This window comes from Lissotriton helveticus, chromosome 1_2 (genome assembly GCF_964261635.1).
Source record: "Lissotriton helveticus chromosome 1_2, aLisHel1.1, whole genome shotgun sequence".
NCBI lineage: Eukaryota > Metazoa > Chordata > Amphibia > Caudata > Salamandridae > Lissotriton > Lissotriton helveticus.
The window spans coordinates 133,734,972-133,757,105 of record NC_136058.1 but is presented as its reverse complement, the minus strand read 5'-3'; the positions used below and the strand labels follow the sequence as shown (position 1 = coordinate 133,757,105).

At 43.5% G+C, this 22,134-nt stretch overlaps 1 protein-coding gene across 1 annotated transcript in view; it reads left to right on the top strand.

Annotated features, from left to right (window-relative positions):
- Positions 1–9,661, top strand: part of PRKAA2 (protein kinase AMP-activated catalytic subunit alpha 2) — a 359,800-nt gene extending 350,139 nt beyond the window's left edge. The window contains exon 9 of the mRNA XM_078670112.1: positions 8,560–9,661. Within this exon, the coding sequence (XP_078526238.1) occupies positions 8,560–8,795 (236 nt within the window). The 3' untranslated portion in view covers positions 8,796–9,661. The remainder of the gene's footprint in view (positions 1–8,559) is intronic.
- The last annotated feature ends 12,473 nt before the right edge of the window (positions 9,662–22,134 follow it).

The window sequence follows — 22,134 nt, the reverse complement described above, 5'->3', positions numbered from 1 at the left end:
TTCCTCGCTTCCTGTCCCATGAGGAGAGCAGGATCAGAGATGCAGGAACCAGCGTCAAGGTAAGTGTGTGTGTGTGTATATATATATAAACTAACTTTTGAACACGAACCCTGGAGTGCGAGCCTTCTGTGTTCCCTGGAAGCTTTACTGAGTGGGGAACCCTTTCGAACCCAAATATATACCCCAAAAGACTGTGAACTTCTGAAAAACTTCAGAAAAACTTCTACAAACTGAGAACTTTTGATAATATATGAAATTAGAGACGCCCTCAAGTGAAAACAACTTTGGACGTTAAGTACTATACTTATGTAATCAGAACACACTAGTCCTTTGTCTATTATTAACGTTTTTAATCATGTTTGCTTCTAAAAACTACATATCCCACAATGCCACTTTAAGGCTCATGTGGGCTAGTATAAAAAGAGAAAGCAAAAAAGGACTTGCTGACCGTGAGAAAAGCCGTGAGGCTGAAACGAGTCGGTGGAGTGTTGGTGTAATAAATAACTTCTAATAAGTATCCGGTTGTGCCGCCTTTCTTGTACTCCAAAATTGAATTGGGGCTTTGATCCAGCCCTTGGGCCGAGCACACACTGCGGAGCGCTCTCATGCATGGAAGGATCGTCTTGTCTTGAATATATATATATATATATATATATATTTCCCATTGTGCAACCCCCGCGTGCCCCTCTAACCCCCGCACTGCCCCAACCCACCACCCACGCGTCAAGCTGGCCGCTACTGGTTGCTAGGCGTCCCTCACAAGTCAAATGCAAAGCATTGAAATGTTCTCCTTTAGCTGCAGTTCCACTAATCATTACTAGATTTCGTTCAAGAGACAGATTCTAAAGCATTGAAATTCTTACTTGAAGCAACAGTTTCTCTAGTCTTTAACTAGGTGTCGCTCAACTCAAATGCAAACACATTGAGGGCCTCATTTATAAAAAGTGTAGCACTGCTGGGGAAAAACAGCGATGCAATACTTTTTATTGCGTCCTCCTTGCAACACTGTGAATGTGCCATATTAACACTTCGCGCTCCACGTCACAAGGATTGACCAGATATGTCAGGAATCCTGATGTATCTGGTGGTGCAGTAATGACGCATTGCTGGAGTGTGTCCTAACCTGACACAACTCAAGCAATGTGTCATTACACATAAGGCGCTGCGTCACTCCTTACACCTGCTTGAAGCAGGCGTAAGGATTTGATGCAGTCAAATCGTAGATGTGGTGCAGAGTGAAATCTCATAGATTTCACTGCATCACTTCTCAAAGCCTCTATTACATGGGGACCCCCATTCTGCATACATTATACCTGATGCAGGTATAATGTAGCACAGGCATTTACAAAGGGACACATCTGCCTAGAAGCATCACTATATTAGGGCACATTGATTATGCTGCCACAGCGTCACTGAAAAGTGATGCAACGCTGGCTGAAGACCTTTATAAATAATGCCCTGAATTCTTACATTAAGCCGCAGTTCCACTTATCATAGCTAGGTGTCCTTATCGAGCCAGATGCAATGGCAATGAAATTCTTATATGAAGCTGCAATTCTGCTATTCCGTACTTGGTGTCTATTACAAGTCAAATGCAAAAGCACTGCAATATTTACATGAAGCTGCAGTTCCACTTGTTATTATAGAGGTTCAGTTCACATCAGAAGCAATTGCTTCATCTGACCTCCACCAAGCTGAGGGTGTGTGGCTTTAGTATATTCATTTGCACACATACTTTTGTTATTTTAATCATTTGTGCATGTTCTCCATAGGATTAATTATTTGTCAAAGCTGTCTCATAATAATGAGTCAATTACATATTCCAAGACATTTCTTATTTTTTGTTAAATGTTGTGATCACACCCACTATTGATAGGTACTGTTATTCACTTGTAAGACAAGAACAACTAGATAGCTTATTTTACCTGTTACTATTTCAGTGGGTGTAAGTGTTGCCTTTGATTTGAGAGGAGTGCTTTACGCATATTAACAACGCTCGTACAACACTTCAGTAGGGGAGATGCAGGTCCACAAGTAGTTACTAAAGAGCTATTTTGAGACAGATACAAGCGATTCAAATGCCAATCAAAATATAGTTAAGGGGGTGTGTCTTGAAGCTAAAAATCTGCATGTACACTCTATCTACTCCAATAACTTGTGCTAATTCAGTAGGATAAATAAATAAACCAAAGCTGGTTTATAGTGAGGAATGAACATAATTCACAATAAATGTCTTGAGAATTATGAAAATTGTTGATTTTGAGAAACTGGGTAGTTAGTTGACTAGGTGTAAGCCCTCGTAACACAGGAGCCACAATCCCTAGCAGGGTGAACCACATAAAAATCACAAATTAACCTGTGTTTACCCTGGAAAGCTCGTCACAAAAATCAGGCAGGCTTAAGTTACAGGGAATGTGTAAAGTATTTATGCAGCACACAAACAGTACTAAACTTTGAACACAACAGAAGAAAATTCACACACTAATTTAGAAAAATAGAGCAAATGTTAATCAATTATTTGACACCAAAACGACAATAATCCACTCAGTAGTAATGGAGTTATGAAGTTTTTAGCAAAAACTAGCACCTAAACAAACAAAGCACCAACCGAGGATATCTAGTCGTGCATGAAAGGGTCAAAGTCTACAAATTTGGCTGACCGTGATAGGGTGCGATTCGGATGCAAGAAGCAGACTCGGTGTGGTTGGCACGTACTTTCGAACTTACATTTTATTTCAAGAAACTTGTTCTGACAAGGTAAAGCTCACAGTGGCAAGGCTGCAGGCCGTCCCTAAGGTGGCTGTTGCGTCATCATCTGGAAGCTTCTGGACGAAGTCGCCATGAAGTTACTATATCCAATTACTGCATCTCTAGCAGGACAAGGCAGGAGACTGAAGCTGTAGCCAGTTTCAGGAGGTCGGTTATCTCTTTGGTGGAATACCACTGAAAAGGATTTGCTGCTGCAGAGAAGAACGTAGTGGAAGCAGCCACAAAGTCAGGCTGACTGTTGATGTATCTTGGGTGGATCGACAAGTAGGTTGTTCCTGGTCTTCCCTGGGTTCCCAGAGCAGATTTGAGCTAAACAATTTCAATGTCTCTAATTTTGGATTTTGGCTATCTGGGCACTTTTAGCACCACACCCAAGGGTCCAGGACTGGTGAGACACCCCTTGGGATTTCACGACTTAGGGGTCTATTATAATAGCGGGCAGATCGCCATTATCTACCGCACATCTCCCATTTACCCCCTGCCAAATTACGATGGCGGGGGACCCCGGCAGACGGAAAGACCATCTGCCGGTTTTCCGCCCGTCGGCGAGATGACCGGCCCGGGACCAGGCGGAATGTGGCAGGCCCCGCGCGGTGCCTGCCACATTGTGCATGCAAATGCACAAGGTGCATCCACAGCACCGCCCACCACAATGTTGTGGATGGGGGAATGCCACCGCCACCGTGGCAGCGGCATCCTAATTGCCGGTGCGGGACCGCCGCACCACTAGCGGCCGGTACCAGTACCGCTAGGGTGGCAGGCGGATGAAAATCCGCCCGCCATCCTTACAGACCGCTTACTCAGGCTGGGTCCAGGTGCGGGCTCAAGATGGTGGGAGTCTTTTTATATGCTGGTGGCTCTGAACAGGAGCTGAGCTAACTAGTCCCTCTGGTAGTCTTGGGTCCAGGGTAAGATGCAGGGCTCAAACATCAGAGCAGACCTCTTAGGGTTCAAGGCAGGCTTCAGGCAGAAAAGCAGTCCTTGCAACTATAGCAAAGTAGTCTTGCAGTGTGTACAGTGGGTCACAGCAGCAGGCAGTCCTTCTGAGAGTCCTTTCGCATGTCCAGGATTGAACTGGAAAGTGGGTCTGAGGACCCTACCTTTGAATCTGATGCCTCCTTTAAATTTGGGTAAAGTTTCTAAAGTTTTCTCTTTAAAGTATTTGGAATTTCCTGACTCCCCTGCCCCAGCTCCAAGCTGGCTGCAGTGTCAATGTGGAGGTGGCAAGTGTGAAGGCAGAGCACAGCCTGTTTAGTTGAAAGTGGGTTATGCCCACCTCTGCCTCCACCCCTCCATACTGCCAGTGGATGGCCTTTTCAGGCACACCTACTCCCTCTACTGTGTGACGGTCTGAGGGCCCTACCTTTGAATCTGATGCCTCCTTTAAATTTGGGTAAAGTTTCTAAAGTTTTCTCTTTAAAGTATTTGGAATTTCCTGACTCCCCTACCCCAGCTCCAAGCTGGCTGCAGTGTCTTTGTGTGACGGCAGAGCACAGCCTGTTTAGTTGAAAGGGGGTTATGCCCAACTCTGCCTCCACCCCTCTATATTGCCAGTGGATGGCCTTTTCAGGCATACCTACTCCCTCTACTGTGTGACTGTCTCAGAGGAAAACATCAAGTCTGTCACTTACACTCAATCAATGACCCAGGGGAGGCTGCAGGCACCAAATGGCTAGGGGTGGGAAAATGGTAATTTCTGAAAGTGTAAATACAAATCTGACTTCACCTTTAGAGAGGATTTTTCATTACAGTTTCATAGATACCAAACATGAAATGCCTACCTTGTCCGAATCAGAATTTAGCACTTATTAAATGTAATACGGTTTTCCTATAGGACAACTGTATGACTTAACAACTACTGCCTTAACCACGACTTCTTTTACAACGAAGGCTAAACCACGACTTTTTCTTAACCACTATATTTTAAACCACTACTCCCTAAACCACAACATTTTTAGATTTAATTCCATATTCTGTTCGTGAATCTTATGCTTTTACAATTTTTAAAATGAAAGCAACACTGCCATCTCCTGACATAAACCGGTAATTTTTTTGTAAATAATTTCTTCAACAACCTTTGCTGTATTTGATTTTAATCTATTACGATTTTAATCTTCCACGTATATTTTTTACTATATATATATATTTTTTTATTTGTGGGGGGAGTCCCCCCGCTACCCCATCTACCCTTTTAATTGTTTTCCTAGCATGCTCCGGTGTTCTAAAAGTTGTGGTTCCATCCTTCGTTGTTCCGTCGTTCGTGGATATTACCTTTGTGGTTCAGCCCTCTTCGTTGTTCATTCTTCGTTGATCCGGTAAGTAGTTGTTTCAACATCGTGGTTAAGGATGTTTCCCTATAGGACATGTAGGCCTCACGGCAGAGAAGAAGACATTTAGAGTTTTTCAGTACCAGGACATGTAAAACTTAGAAGTACATGCTCAATTTTCTTTTAATTACAATAGACACTGCTCTGTGGGGTTCCTAGGGCCTACCTTAGGGGGGACTTATATGCAATAAAAAGCATTTAAGTCTTGGCATGGGGGTGAGATTGCCAAGTCGAATTGGCAGTTTAAAACTGAATCCAGGCTGCATTGGCAGACCGTGATCTTGTTTAAGGGGCTAGGTTAGTGGGTGTCACAATACGTGCTGCAGGACCACAAGTAGCATTTCATTTATAGGCCCTAAATATATATAATATACCACTCTACAAGGGACTTCTAAGTCAATGAACCATGTTCAGGGGAGTGAGCACATGCACTTTGGTACTGGTTAGCAGAGGTAAAGTGCATGGATTCCTAAGGCCAACTAAAATGAATTTCAGCATAGAAATGCAGGTAAGTAGGCAAAATGTTTGGGGGGAGACCATCCTAAAGCTGGCATCTCTAACATTTATGTAACCTTACTGTACGTAGGTACTATCAGTCGCTTGGAAGCGCAAGTGTCTCACAATTTCTTATCTTGGGGAAATATTTTCTAGGTGTATGTGTACATGTGCAATGGCTAAATCCAATGTGAAAAAATCCAATGGCTTCAGTGGGCTGGTCTGTTGATCTATACTCTCTGCTGGAGTAGGAGGGAGTATTGTTTGAGCTCCATGTCAACAGACCAATGGTGAAAGAGTGTTAATTGGGAGCCCCTATAGATGTATGTTTATTTTGTATGATATTTTGTGGAAAACATGAGGCTAGCAAGACAGCTAAGTGTTCTTTAGGCCAGACCTAAAAATGTGCACCAGAGGAAAAGCTAAGAAAGAAAAAGTAAGGATGAGTGAGGAATGAGTATAGAGAAAGAGAATAGAAGGAGAAAGGGAGGGTACAGGAAGGAAAGAATCGTGAAAAGAAAGTAGGAAAAGGTGAAAGGTTGGATGAAAGTATGAAACAATAAATAGATGGAAGGGTAAAAGGATGGATGGATCATGCATGCAAGAGTGAAAAGATTGATAAATGTTAGGGTGAAGGGATGGAAGGATGGGCACATGTGGAATGGACCAATGGGGGAAAGAATATATGCATGAATATGCATTGTGGAGAAGTGTGGCTCACTGGTTAGAGCAGGCAGACCCTGAAGCAGAGGTCAGACCCGGGACCAGGGTTCGATTCCCGACGCGGCAGGGTGTTGAGCTCAAATGTCCACGGACTCGATAATTCTCGCTTCGGTGCCTGACCTAATCATGGGTTCACACTCTGCAACTCTGGGCATTAAGCTTGCTTAATCTCCACAACGGCCCCCCTGCGGCGGGATGCCTGGCTTTCACCTTGGGGATGCCCTGCAGGGGCTATCTCACAGGGAAAAACCAGGACGGGTTCCCAAGGCAAGCGCGGAGATACCCCTTCGGGGGTCGATTCTGGCGCTATATAAGAAATGTAATAATAATAATAATAATATTTTGAAGGGAGTTTGGATGGATTGGAGCATGGACAGCAAATTGTAAAGTGGTGATGGAAAGGTAAACAGTGGACAGTGCATGTATAGATAGAAGAATGGTGAATAGATAGATGGATGGCAAGATGGATGGTATGAAGATGAAAAGGTGAACGGAATTCTTCTGAAGGTTAAATTTGCCAAGTTAGTCTCCTCAGTGTAATTAGAGGTATGTGTCAAGTATGGTTATTTTAATTTTCTGGCGACTCCCTTGCATCAGGGTTTTGTAACTCATATCACCCTGACTGTTCCCAGAACTGAATTGCTTTGGATCTGCCTTTCTCAATATTTTCTGCAAGGTCTATAATGCAGTTACTCTACCGCTGATCATCTGTGGGCTTCGAATGAATGGAAGCAACTCTACATCACTTGCTTCTACAATCTGAACTGCAATACAATTCCCTGCTGCATTTGACCTTTGGAGTGTCCTTTGCTTGTCACAGCCTCTTAGTTAAATAACTTTCCTGCTATCCTAATATGTAAACAATATGCATTGCTACTAAGTAAAGAGAAACTAACTGGAGATTTGCTCGAAATCTCAGCATTTAAGTTGCCACTTCAATTACCTTCAAGACTCAACATCAGCCTGCGCGTCTCAAATAAACATATGTTAAAGGAACATGCAGATTCTGATGGGCTGAGAAGTGTGAAAGTGAATGAATTGACTAAAAAAAGATTCTTTTTAATGTTGTTGATTGGTTTGTCCCCTTACAATTGCTTTATCAGATTTTAAGAAAAGGATGAAAGAAGGCTGATTTCCAGCTGTCAACCATGTACGTGTTCCAAATAAATTAAACTTTGTAGTTACAGTTTTGTCTGGAAAATGCTAATGCTTTATACCCAGTTTAAAACAACAAAGTTTAATCATAATATTTCTATTGTGGTCCCACTTTTCATGTGTAAAACTAACATCGTATCCCCAGAAAGGTAAGGAGTACAAGTAAGTCACTGAAAGACTTACTAACAATGTTCAGCTATTGTTATACGCATGCCACTGAATGTGTGGAACATAAACACACAGGGCCTGATTCACAATGGTAAACTTACACTTTTATGTACATTTCCGATTGTTTGTTATTCACAAAGGGATTTACAAGTTGCATCTTTACGAGTGCAAATTCTCCTCACATAAAAAGATAGGTCCTTTTATGTGCGAAGACTCTACAGTCGTACAGGCATACCACTCATGAATACCTTTACGAATAGCAAACAGTCGTAAACTTATATGAAAGCGTATGTTTACATTTGTGAATCAGGCCTTTTGTCATTAACCCCTAAAGTGCTGCTATCGGCCGTTGGACGTCGCAAGCACTACCTTCGTAGTGCTGCGCACGTCCAACGGCTGACGTGGCCCCACCTGTTTTTGAGGAAGTGCCGCACTGCCGCGAAATCGCGGCAGTGGCCAACGGGTTAAACCACAAACTAGTGGTAATTTAAACCCTTTACTAATGAGACAAATGTGAGGAAAGGCAATCATCGCACATTTTTCACACATTATGAGACTGTTCGTGTGTTGGGGTGAATTCTATTCCAGATACTGCCTGTAGTGGCTGGAGTCCCTAAGAGACCGCTATAGTGACAGAGCAATCAGTAGTCAGAGTCCCACCACTCAAATCTAATCTAAAAGTGGTTAAGTGCAATTTAGATTCATGGTTAGAATTGTGGTGATAGTTCTCCAGCTATTATCACTGATCCAGGTGTGTGAAGATTGATGTTTTAAGGTACGTTTGTTCCTCTACTTATATTATTTTTGGGAATAATTTGAGTGTAGAGGAAAGCTCATTGTGTCAAAGAGGGAAACATGTATTTTACATTTTATAAATGCATCAAATCCTTTTTTTTTGTTTCATGTTTTTTCCATTTTGAAGATGAAGTCACAGAGCAGAAATCAGGTTCTTCAACACCACAACGCTCATGCTCTGCAGCAGGCTTGCACAGACCGAGGCTGAGTATTGATTCTGCCACAACTGAATTCCCACCACTCAGCTGCTCCTTCACTGGTTCTTTCACAGGAAATATTGCCACTGTGACCCCGCGGGCGGGCAGCCACACCATGGATTTCTTTGAAATGTGTGCCAGTCTAATCACCACACTAGCCCGCTAAGTAACAGCAACATGCTCTCAGGCTTTAGGAATATATATTGGTATATTGTGTACAGTGCTAGCACCCAAAGACCTTATATTTGCAAATGTTAAAATTGCCATTATAATTTAATATTTGAGATTGGATCTTTGAATTTTTATCTATTTATTTAATGACTGATAAATATATACATAGATTTATTTAATATTCAACATAAAATTAGAAAGTAATTTTTAAGTGTGCCATATTTATATATTTTTACAACTATACTGTTTTTAGCACTGTTGTTCGGTCTACTCCGAGCATTCTATCTACTGAGCATCAGGTATATACTGATTTAATAGTGATGTAGCACAGAGACATATGAAACTGGTAGTCTAAAGAGTAGACTCCAATCTAGAGCATTTATGTGAGCAACTATAATTGTTAGCGTTGTTTTATTCATTCTAGATGTATGCATTGAATTTAAAAGATTTTAATATGGCCTTAATCATGAAATGTCCGGTAACACAACAAGTATTTGTACTAGAAATAAAGGCACCTTGATATAAGCATAGAGTAAAGATTGCAGTCTCCTTAGAGAAATGGGTGATTCAAGGAATGTATCTGTCCAATCAGAACATTTCCTAGCTACATTCAATTTACATTTGCAATTTCAACTTTTGTAAAACTATGTCTTTTGCCCTCATGTGTTGCTGCAACAGGGAATTTACTCTGGTAAAAGCTGTGGAAAGAAAAATACTACATCATTTTGTACTCTATTGTATGTGTTTAAAACATGTACAATATATTTCTTTTTAATAGTGAGGTTTGTTTATCTGTATATTTATGTTTTTCGTTCCATGATATTTTATAGAGGTCACATATAAAAAATAATATTTGCCATGTACCGTGTTCATTATTGTGTTATGCTACACATAAAAGGCCTCTGATTTGTAAAGCCATGACTTTCCATGCAGCTTAATGATACTAGTGGGATGGGCACTGTATCTTAGTATGAGGGCGCCCATATTGGAGAACAATGGGGGATACAAATTCAGTAGCACCAGTCCAGAAGGGTCTGGGTGCAACTGCATGATACACATTCACAGAGTTGTTTCTCCACGAAATACCAATTCTCTTCCAGCCTGACATAGTTCAGGAATGATGTTGGCTTGACCACTTCAATATGGCGACCTCCTAAAACAGACAGCTTTCCTTTAACGTGAAGCATAAACAGATTTGATGCAGCAGTGCTTACTGAACACAATTTATGAATTAGTATAAACATTCCTCTAATGGAATGTGAATACCCCCTACAAGATGGAAGGGATACTTACTGGAATCAATCATGGCAACGTAATATGTAGGGATGACATTTTGAACTTCTGCTCTTCTTTTCAAATAGATTCACTATACACTAGAGGTTAGCTCTTCAATAGCTTGGTATCTGTCTCTTTCACAACACTTTTCTGCCAAAATATAAACAGACTTTCATAATCCTACTTAACATACTTTTATTTTGCTTTTAGGAAGCAAGTAAAGCAGGTATGAACACTGGGCAGAGGGTAAAAGTGATGCTGCCTCTTTGGTCTGTAATGTGCAGATTACAGATTATTTTTCTGTTTGGATCCTTGCCTTATCAAATTGCAACTGCTCACAGTATTGATCAATTTCTGATGAGTCTGGTAGACAAAATACTAACTAGATAATCTCTAAGTGCATGGAGGTGCACGGTGGAACACCAGCGTTGATTTTCATGGTTGTGTAAGTAAGGAATATTTTTATTGTCTTACAAAAAGTGATATGGCTCATGGTCTCTTGTATCGATTTAGGCAATGCGTTCGGCATTGGAAACAGAAATGTGTATCTGGCAGTTTCTGAAGTACTACTATTTGTCTTGAAATTTTCCTTGATATGTATGGCTTGCAGTGAGCTTTACTGAAAAGTGTTGCTCATTCAAATGCTAACCTAATATCACTTGTTAGACACACAAAAATCAAGAATGCAGTGTTTATCTTATTGATGACATCAGAAATATAACTTGCCACACATCACTGACTGACAATCTAATTCACATACATTACGTCATGTGAAAGAGAAATGATTTGTAACAATCGCCATATATCATACTCTTACATTAGTAACACATGTCAGGAGAGCTTATCATTCAGAATATGCACCTACCCACTATGTGGCCTCTGTTCATTTTATTTTGTTTGCTTCCGATTCTGTTGTTGTATATGATTTCAGCAGTTAGGTAAGGATGCACAGTGGGTTTGTACCGCTCTTTAATGTTAACATTAGTTTTTGTCCACTGCGTGTCCTATGAATGAATTGTACACATTTGTTCAACATAATATTATGTTTAAAGATCTATAATTAATGAATGCGATAGCTTGGATTTCTTTACCCAGCATTTGAGATTTGAGTGACTGAGAAAACCATTGCTACTATTCATTTCTTTCAAGGCAAATGTTATTTTCTGTAGTCTACGTGTACTCTTTTGTGAAGGACTGAAAGTGGTGAAGCCTGTTCCATTTTTAGGTCTTGTGGGCGTGGCAGGGCAGAGCCCTGCTTCGCCTCTGCAAGGGATCTAGTAAATACAAGATTTGTAAAAGGGTCTCTTAGCCCTGCCACTCTTTTCCATTGGCCTCTTTTCCATTGGGTAGCGTCAGCGTTTACGGTAAACGCTGGGTTCCCAATGGAAAGGAGTATTTTTGGGTGCCACACTGTCCGTTTTTCGGACAGCCCCTGCGGACACCATGGCCTGGTTTGCGGCTGTCGTGAAGACTTTTCTTATCTGCTTGTTTATTTAAACAAGCAGATAAGAAAATTCTTCAGTACAGCCGTGAAGCAGACGAGCTGTTACGAGCACTTCCCCCTCCTCACCCACTTGTTATTGCTCTATTGCAGCAACCACCTCTGGAATTCCATCTCCAGCTCAGACAAGCCTCGCTGTGACCTCCCACACCGCCCCCTCCCCGAGCCGACTCAACTGGTTTAAAGAAGTAGTGTTCGTTCTTACACGGGCGCGCGCATATGGCCTGGCACTCCCCCAAGTCCCCTCTTATACTTGTTTTACCTACGGCCATCCCTTGTCCGGATGAAGTCTCCCTCCCTCTTTCAAGTCAAGTATTGAGACCACACCGATTTAGGAATTTTTGGAGTAGGGGGGGAGTAACCCCCCCCCCGGCCGTATTTATTACAAAATTAAAAAATATTATTTATTAACATTGTTTACAATTACGCAGAAAGGCCAGAGACATTGTTAGGCCGATGTCACATGGCTAACCTGAACTCTAATACACATGACACTCCTACTGTAAATCTAACAATGCATATATACACTTTCTGCGTGTCCCCTCTAGAGCCTACGGCAAGGTCAATGACCGGCAGCCTACGGGTCCCCGCAAACTACAAGAAATTACTATGCCGGAGTCGGCTTGCGCAGGGGGTACAGCTTGTCGGACAGATCTTTTTCCACCGGGCCCCCCCCTACGCCCTGTGCCTTAAACTCCATAACGGGGGCTGCAGAAACACTGCATGGCTTGCGCAGGGGGTACAACTTATCGGACAGATATTTTCCACCGGGCCCCCCCCTGTGCCCAGTGCCTTAAACTCCATAACGGGGGCTGCAAAAACTCTGCATACTTGCGCCCTGATGCGCATGCGCGTGCGGGGGTGGCCACAGGCCCACTGGGAAGAAAGACTCCCCCGGCCCCCGCACCCCGACAGCCTACCTACCGGCTGTCACTGCCCCTGGAGTTACATGTTTGACCGCTAAGGACCGAAGACTATGCTTACCAATCATGACCTTACCGCCACAGGACAGCATAGTTGCCTGACTATCTGTCCTCCCCTCAGCCCACTAGGAAGGCCATGCCCTTAATTAGCCTGCTCCTGGACTCCTATGTGTATGTCTATGACACTTATGTTCCCGTTTCTGAAAAAATAGCCCATCCGTCAGTAGATTGCCTTACTGACAGACCAAAACTTACACAACCGCACATGATCCTATGTAACGGTGTACTGCTGCCCCTTCTCCCCTGAGTAACAGGGTCAAGAAGCTTGCAATTCACGGAAACAGCACCAATGGATCACCGCATGTGTAGCTGCATATAACAGTTAAAGCACAGATGGCTAGTGATCCTAGCCTTTGGATGAGTGGTGCGGTTTGTCTGCCCGGCTTATTGATATCAGCCCGGTCTGCCCAGATATGATAATGTGTGCCACCACATACTAGTCAGATGTGAAAAATTTGGTACCCACACCAGGGTGCCTAGGTAGCGAATGCCACGACCTATGCATCCCATGCCAGAATGCGCCCAAACACATGCAACGTGACACAAACCCGGAAAACGCCTGTATAAAAAATGCAGGGAACCAGGCGCTGTGTGGTACAATACTTTAGTAGTATATACTGTGTAGCAAACTTCAAGCATATCTTGAGTAGGTGTATTAGCACACCGGTGCAGATCTTCTAGTGTGATATAGCCTGTTGCCCATGCATACGTGTACCCGTGCATAAATGCCACTTGACACCAGACCCCTAATTCATTCTTCTATGTCGAACAGCGCCCGCGTGCCTATGGCAACTTGACAGACTCCTAACGTATATTTGTAACTGCACATGCATGCCTATGGAACTTTGAAGATGTGACAATGAAAGCCTGGGATGTAGTGACATCACCCGTACTGATACTATATGTAAGTGACCGAACCGAGGCAGGTGCCGTGCGGGACTGACATCGCCAATTGCATCAGTGAAGGGACATTGAAAATCATGTTACTAATTAAGAACTCCGCCTAGCAGAGCATCCGTTACATTTTCTGAAGAACATTGAAATCCGGCTTTCAATTCTTAGCTCGGCTAACGTAACACCAATTACTTAGGTGAGGCACACTTTAAAATCATTTTCCAACTAAGACCGCCTAGCATAGCACCAGTTGCATTTACTCGCGGAACATTGAACTCAGACTTTCAACTCTGACCGCTTAGGTTAGCCTACACCGGGAACATTGCATGTAACTTTCAATGAGAGCGTCCGGCATACTCTGCACTGTTCTGTTGAACTGAAACTTCCACCTGATAGAGGAACATTGAAATCTAAATTCCCCCTAAGCACGCCTACCATATCAATTGGTTTACACACTTTCACCTACCTGAAACGCCGCCACCGCCAGGAGTCAAAAGAAGGGCCAGGTCTTTAAGCCGCCACCGCCGAGAGTCACACGGACACGAAGCCTCGCGCCGCCACCCCGGGGACTACATCACCCGGTAGGCCTAGCGGCGGCGTGCATCAGACGCATCAGACGCGGGGACAGCGCGCCAGAAGGCGCATTAAAAGTGCGGACGTCCCCGTGATGCGGGACGCGAGCGGGACGCCCGGGGCTAAGCTCGGGCAAAGGGCGGGCCCTCTACGGCCCTCAGCGGCAGGAGGCGACAGGGACAGGGCCAGGAACGCTGCTGGAAGCGACGAAAGAGTTCTCATGTCCAAGTAAGACTCAGTTGCCCTGAGAAAGTCCCTATATATAATTTTGATTTGGGAGCCCGTAGTAACATTGGGGTATAGTGCTAGGGTGTCTAAAAAAACTGTTGCCATTACATCCAACACTATGGATAACTACTTGGTCCAAACTGTGAAAAAAATTAACACTCAAAGGAGAGAGTCTTTGGGTATGAGTCAATCACCAGATTTACAATGTTTGAGTCCCACCTTACTTCCTCTTACTGATGATATACAATCTTTGGTGACTGATCCCGATGACCACCTTAGCCTCTCTATTAATCAGGGGACAAGCAAATCATCAGAGATTGAAGCGTTTGCCCCCGAGATACTTATTGTGGATGCTGAAAATGCGACGGACATTGAATCTGAAAAAGAGGCACAGTTGTGTCTCTCTGATGAAGAACAGTCTACCTCAGACCACGCCCCCCGGCCAGTACGTACTTGTGTAAGGAACCAGCCAAAGCGGGGAGGGCTGCGGTCTGGGGTAAGGAGGAAGAGGGCAACTACTCCAAAGGCTAAACTAAAGGATAATAATGAGGAGGGGATAGTAAAATATATTGCTGATGATGATTTGTTCTTAAAAATTGCTGAATTGATCGAAGGTAAAATCAAAGCTATCATCAAACCCCTAGTAGCTAAAATAGATAAGCTACAAACTGAGGTTAAAAAGCTGGAAGGGCTGCAAAACAAGGTCATAGGGGGGGTAGAAAACATCACCACGTTGGTTGCTAATTTGGGCAACAATATAGGGGTAAATGTTGCCGGGGTGGGAACAGAGGTTCTGTTGCATATCGACCCACCAGCACAGCCACCAATAATTAATGTTAACCAGAAAGCTGGTAAAAGTGATGATATACTAACTGTTACTATCCCGCCAGTACAAGCTCAGGAATTGGACCCTTTACAATTTATAGTTGAAGCCTCACCTGTTGTGCTAGTATTCGCCAATGTTCCACCCCTAGATGGTGGTATTAGTGAATCACCTTCTTCCTTGTCTAACAAGGCTTTAAAATGGCTAACAAATAATATGAAGCTAGCTTCTGGGGGGGAGCAGCAACTGGCTCGGGACATTAAGTCCGCAAAGAGGGTTCCCTGGCTAGGAAATCGACCTAAAAAATTTAAAGGGGACTGTGTGGCAGTGAGCTTTTCCCATCCAGGCATCCTGCCAAACATTCTCATTAATCTACTTCCGCCCCAACGCAGACAGGGTACTGTCGTCCCATTAACACTAAAATTCTTTTATGGCGAACAACAGAATGTCACCTATCCAAGGACCCCTGCACCTGGGTGGGATAACAATTAGGATATGAATAATAGATGGGGCCAAGAGCGAAGTCGTAATACGATAAATCATATAGTTCATCCAGCTCAGTTAAACCCTTTTGCTCAACCTCTTATGTTATCCAATCGTTATATTCCTTTATCCTCTTTGGACCAAAATGATTGACTTTCGTCCAAAAACAACAGTTATGAGGGGCAAATCGAACCTGTTTTAAGTATACTTACCTGGAATATTGCAGGAATTAAGGCAAAAGTGGGTATTCTAGCATGGTCAGATTTTATAAGTAAGTTCGACATTATTGCTTTACAAGAAACCTGGGACACACAAAATAATTTCTCATTGGATGGATACAGCTATTTTTGTATCCCAGCAGTGCCCAGTGTTGCAGGAAGAGCCAAGGGAGGACTACTAAGTCTTTTTAAACTTGATATAAAAGGCCGCTTGAAGAAATGCGACTCGGGCTCTGATCATTGTTTAATCGTTGAACTTACCTCAGTAGATCATTCTAATATTTTGTTTGTAAATTTTTATAATGCCAATGCATCTGACTGTACTTTGTTTAGTCTAGATAAATTGGATAGGTTCTTGTCAGTCTATAGTGAAAATGTACATTCTTTTGAAATTGTGTTTATGGGGGACTTTAATATTCACCCTTGTACATTAACGTGTGTTTGCGATGAAGAAGAATCCCCCCCTAATTGCTCGCCAATCCATCTTGAACACATTAACAAGGGAAATGTTTAGAAAACTTCCTAGCAAGATGGAATCTATATGAGTCTGGGAGTGGGGAGGGGGGGGTTAGGACCTCTACCTTTAAGGGTACAGACAATGGCTCTATTATTGATTATATATTCATCTCGTCATTTTTATTAGGTAAAGTTTTAATGTATAAAACTGTGGTTTCTGTTTTTAGTGATCATAACCCTGTCACCATGGATTTAGTAAATACCGATCTAATCTCGCGTAAAGTTGGCCCTTGCGACAATAGGATAGTATATAAAGCGAAAGATCAGGGACGTAGACTGAAATGGGATAGTATAATCCCAGAATCCTTCGTACAAGAGGTACTCACCAATGCTGTGGTTGAGGTTGGGGTGTGCTCATCTAGTGAGGCAGATAATAGGGATGTGGTACTTGCCTTCGGTAGCATCTGCAGCAAGATTAATCAAAGACTGCTTGTTGGTTCAAAAAAGCAGACCATGCCCATTCGAAGATGGTTTGATAACAGATGCACAAAAGCACATTGCGCACTGTTAAGCGCCTTGAAGGCAGTCCCAAAAGTTCCCGCCCATATCACAACCTGCAGAGCTCAATATAAAAAAGCTATAGCTAACAGGAAGAAAGTGATCAAAGATGAAGCCTGGTCCCAACTATCAGCGCCAGGACCTGATGGTGTTCCCGCTGACGCCTTTAAATGTTTTCCTAATTTTTGGTCTAGATTACTATGTAGGGTTTTTAATGCCCTAACCCATGACAATATACCAGCGTCATGGAAAACATCTATAATCATCCCTATTTTTAAAAAGGGTAATAGGCAGGATCCTGCATGTTATAGACCAATTTCATTGATCGACTCTTCAGTAAAAATTCTTGGAAGAGTGATATTAGCAAAACTAAATGAGTGGGCAACCGAGAAAAGCATATTGACCAATGTCCAATATGGATTTAGACCCAAGAGAAGCACTCAGGACCAATGTCTCAACCTACACATGCTGATTGAGAAATATACCAGGGCTAAGGAGGGGTCCATGTACCTTGGTTTCATGGACCTCTCCTCTGCTTTTGACCTGGTTAATAGATCCAAGCTCTGGTTCATATTGCTTGAAATGGGTCTGGATAGGACACTAGTTAACTTATTGGCAGATTTGCACCAGGGCCTTACAGCCAAAATTAGAGTAACCATGGGTGGACGTTGTACGGGGGATTTTGTTTCAGAAAAAGGGGTTAGACAGGGGTGCATCCTTGCTCCCCTGTTGTTCACATTATATGTGAACGCTCTGGAACCCGCACTGAGGGACATGACTCCCGACATTCCGCGTGTAGGGGAGCAGGGGATTCCTGTTCTCCTTTACACGGATGACGCGGTTCTTCTCGCACGTACTGGGGTGGGGCTCCAACGTCTCTTGGACGCATTTGAAATCTTTATGGGCTCTCTTGATTTAAAAATAAACGTGAAGAAATCCCAAATTATGTTTATGGGCAGCGCAGCAAGGAAAAACTGCCATAAATCCTTTTTCTGCGGACGGGAGAAGCTGGCTCGAGTAGCTTCTTTCCCTTACTTAGGGATCACTTTTGATGAAAAGGGTAACTGGGGCCCCCAGCTAAAGAATAGAGTAATCTCGTTAGCTAGAACATCTTCAGCTCTCCAGGGGTTCTCCAAAAAACTGGGTGGTAGGCCTATTGCAGCCATCATGAAAATTTATAGGGCTAAATGTATCTCTGTTGCTTCATATGGTAGCTCAATTTGGGGCTACAGGGCCTTAGCCCCCCTACAGATCATGGAAAATAAAATTTTCAGATCTGTCCTCAGTGTTCCACAGTCAACCCCGTCCTATACTGCACACCTGGAACTTGGGGAAGGCTACATCTCAGATTTCATAAAAACAGCACCTCTTGTAGCCTGGTAGAGGATGTGGCTTAACAAGGAAATTCCCCTAAACCACATCATTATGAAAGATTGTTTGTGCTTGGATAGAGTTAATAATATCAAGTGGTTGACGTATATTAAGGAAAATGTCATCAAGATAGGGAGGCCGGAGTTATATTCAGTTATAGAGTCTATTACACCCAAAGATATTGCATTAACAAAGTGTGCAATGAGTGAGCTTTTATCCCTGGAAAGAGAAGAGAGGGAGTTAAAAAAAACAAGTGTTAGGGCCAGCATAATATTATCTATACATGTCGGCCCAGAAAGCGACCTGAACACGGTGACTCATCCTTACCACAGGTTTATTCTAACACGGTTGCGTTTTAATCTGATACATTTTAATCTTGGTTTTTATCCTGTTTGGAATACCCCAGAAAAGGCGTTACCATGCTCTTGCGATCATTTCTCCGTACAAAATACCATGCACTTAGTGATGTTTTGTGGGCATTACACTAAGGCGAGGAGGAAGTTTCTTGTGCCCATTCTACAGGAGGCTGGATTTACTCAAGTAAAACCTGCTCTTATTTATCTACAGCTTTTAGGGACTCCAAGGATTATGTTCCATGTGGCTAGTTTCCTGGTGAGTTCCATTAGGAGCAGGAACATTAGGTTAAAAAACAGAATAAATCCTACCTCATCAGTATAGTATATAAAGTTTAAACAGAATTTTATAAAAGGCACTTTTTTTGACTGTAATAGGACTAGTAACGGTGGTATATTGGTTTTAGATTATTGGTTTTAGATTTGTGGTATTTTAGATTTGTTGTATTTTAGGGATCTAGGTACTTGTACATTGCACTATATGTTTGATCTCTTGTATGACTTCTTATGTATTTTAACTGTCTTTTAAATAATGTATTTATTGCACATGTATTTTAAATTAGTATTTTGCCATTGTCTTTATATGATATTAAGTTATCGCAATAAAGTATTTTGACTGACTGACTGACAATTGGTTTACCTGACGAAACCTATTTTCCAGAGAGACGTCGAGAGCACTAAGCATAGTACCAGTACATCACCAAATCTAAGTGAGGGCGCTTAACGTATTATCCCTCGCATTACCTGCGGGACATTGAAATCAGCCTTATCCATGAGAGCGCTCGCGTTGCAACAGTCGCGTTAGCTGGAGGACAGTAGAAATCCTGCCATGACAGGCTGAAGCCTGCAGCCTACCGTAGGTTGCCTTGCATGTAAGGCAAACAAGGAAGGAGGTGTGGGCCTATGTACTATTAGTACTTACCAGTAGCGGTAAAAAGTGGCCTCAACCTACAGCCAACCGCACAGGGTCCAAAAGACACGGGGGACCGGCAGTGCATCACATATGACACTCATGTTAAACCACTCACAGTTATAATTCATACAGAGGACATATGCCCTATCAGCACTGATTAGTTGAGGTAAAGTAGCCCAAACCTACAACCAACAGAACTAGGGTCAGAAAATCCAGGGCAACAATAAATCACATATGCCACTCAATGTAAACCCAAGCATTGACACCATCCACAGGAGAGGACATATGCCCTATTTGCACCGATCAGTTGTGATAAAGTGGCCAAAACCTATTGCCAACCAACAAATCACATATGCTACTCATGGGCACCAAACATTGTCACAGCTCTTACAGAGGGCAGATGCACTAGACAAGAATTACATTTAAAGCAACATGACAACATATCAGCACTGAACAGTAGAGGTAAAGTGGCCAGAATCTATTAACAACAGACAAAACAGGGCAGAACATATGGGGCGAAGCAGATGATGCAAGTCCGATCTCCAGGTTCTTTTTTGGCTAGGCAGTATCCCCCTAAATGGCCTTACACCTAGCCTAAAAACTTCTCGCAATACAGGGCGTCATCCTAAAACCTAAATGGAACAGCCTAGGAATCCGCAAATCTCTCATGAAACCAATTATGTTATCAGGGATGAGATCTTGCCCCCAAGCGGCACATGCCAAAGCTATCGTGAGTTGAAAATGAAAACGGCACTCCCAATATACCTTCTAAGGAGTCGTTTATTTGGAACCATTACGACTTGTTGGGAAAAAGAGTTCACCAAAAACCAAACTAAAGCCTGGTCGACTACATCATTCGCTGTGTCCTGGCATCCCGACACCGCCCACACGCAGTGAATACTTGTGACCCGGTAAAGTGGGGCGTCATGAGGCACACCTATCCCAATGAAAGAGTAACACCCCAAGCTGTACAGTACAACACCTGTTGCATCATATGGGGGACAATGCTACCAGATGAACTTGTAATCAGACCTTTCGATGAGCGCGCTCTGTTTTCCATTCTCATGCCTATGCAACATTGGAGTGCGGGCCAAAACCTGATACATTCGATGGAGGGCTACAAAACCAAAGCCGGCGTACTAAGCCACAATACATGCGGGAAGTATAAAATTCAGACTAGTCTGATCATGCAACCGCCACAGCGAGAGTAGGAAATCGGCTGCTCTGACTTTTGCACCAATATTACACAACTTTCGGATTCACTACTATCTTGGTGTGAATTACTGCTATGCCTGCCTGTTGTTTACCACATAAATTGCAGCTGAAAAGCACCTCTATTTATACAGCAGTCATGGTCTCGAAGCTGTTGGGCATAGGAGCACTTGTGGATTTCCACTGCATCCTCCTACATAGCACCCCTTCATTAGCTCCGTATGGAAGGTTATCGCCATTCGCCCCAAAGAGCTGTACCTTGCTCGCACTGTTGGGAATTAATCATGTTGCTTGTTCAGTGCTTCATTCATAAATATGGAAAACCAACAGTTTGCCTTTGCTGTTTTTGAGCAGAATGACTGCCCCTGCTTGTGCATATAAAAAACTCCTTATATTCTCTCCTTTGCGGCTAACTAGCTGTCACCTAGTCTTCATCTCATGTAGGTGCCTGTCATCTAGCCCTTGTTTAGCCCCATCATGCAACTGGGCTTGCATTTGCGTCTTCCTGACTGGAACAAGATAGTACCGCCAGATTCTCAACCCACGTGGTGCAACTTCCTTGAAAATAGGACAGCCTGAAAATTACTACACTTAGGGGCCGATTAGGATGGCGGTTTTTCCGCATCCTCCGGGCCGGCGGAAGTGTCCGCCGGCCTGGAGGATGCGGAAAAACCGCGGCGGAGACTCCAAAGACCCACCGCCAAATTAGGATGGCTGGTGGGTCTGGAATTCCGTCCGCCGCTTTTCCGCCGCTGTCGGCTTCCGACCGCGGCGGAAAAGCTATAACATGGCAGGCGGTGTCTATGAGACACCGTCCGTCATATTATGATGTTGGTGTAAATATGCTTTTCCACGGCGGCTTTTCCGCCATGGAAAAGCATACGGACATTCACTTTGGGGGCCCGTTGCGGGCCCCCTGGGTGAATGGGGGGTGGGGGGTGCACATGGGGGGGTACCTAGGGTACCCCCCTGCATTTGCGTACACAAAGCAGCAGGCACCGTGCGGTGCCTGCCGCTTTGTGCATGTAAATGCAACACATGCATTTTTAACATTGCGGCGGGTGCAGCTTGAAGCTGCACCCGCCGCAATGTTAAAAATAGAGGATGTGACCGCCACCCTGGCGGTCACATCCTAATTGCCATGGAGGGACCGCCGCTGCCCATGCGGACGGTCCCTCCTACTCAGGGGTGGCGGACGGACGCAAGTCCGTCCGCCATCCTAATCGGCCCCTTAGTTTGACAGCCAAGGAGTAGCGTGATATAAATGCTGATAACCTTGACTGTACAATGGGACAATCTACACCTTTCCACCCCGTCACACTCCCCTTGGCATAACAACCCACTCACCTACAAAATGATCCAACAAACAACTGGCCTACCAGACAAGGAATTCTACGAGTTCCTAAGAATCAAAGCAGCCATCACCAAAGCGAACCTCTCCAAACACAAACCAACCATCATACAATACGCACAGAGCCTTAACACAACAGGTC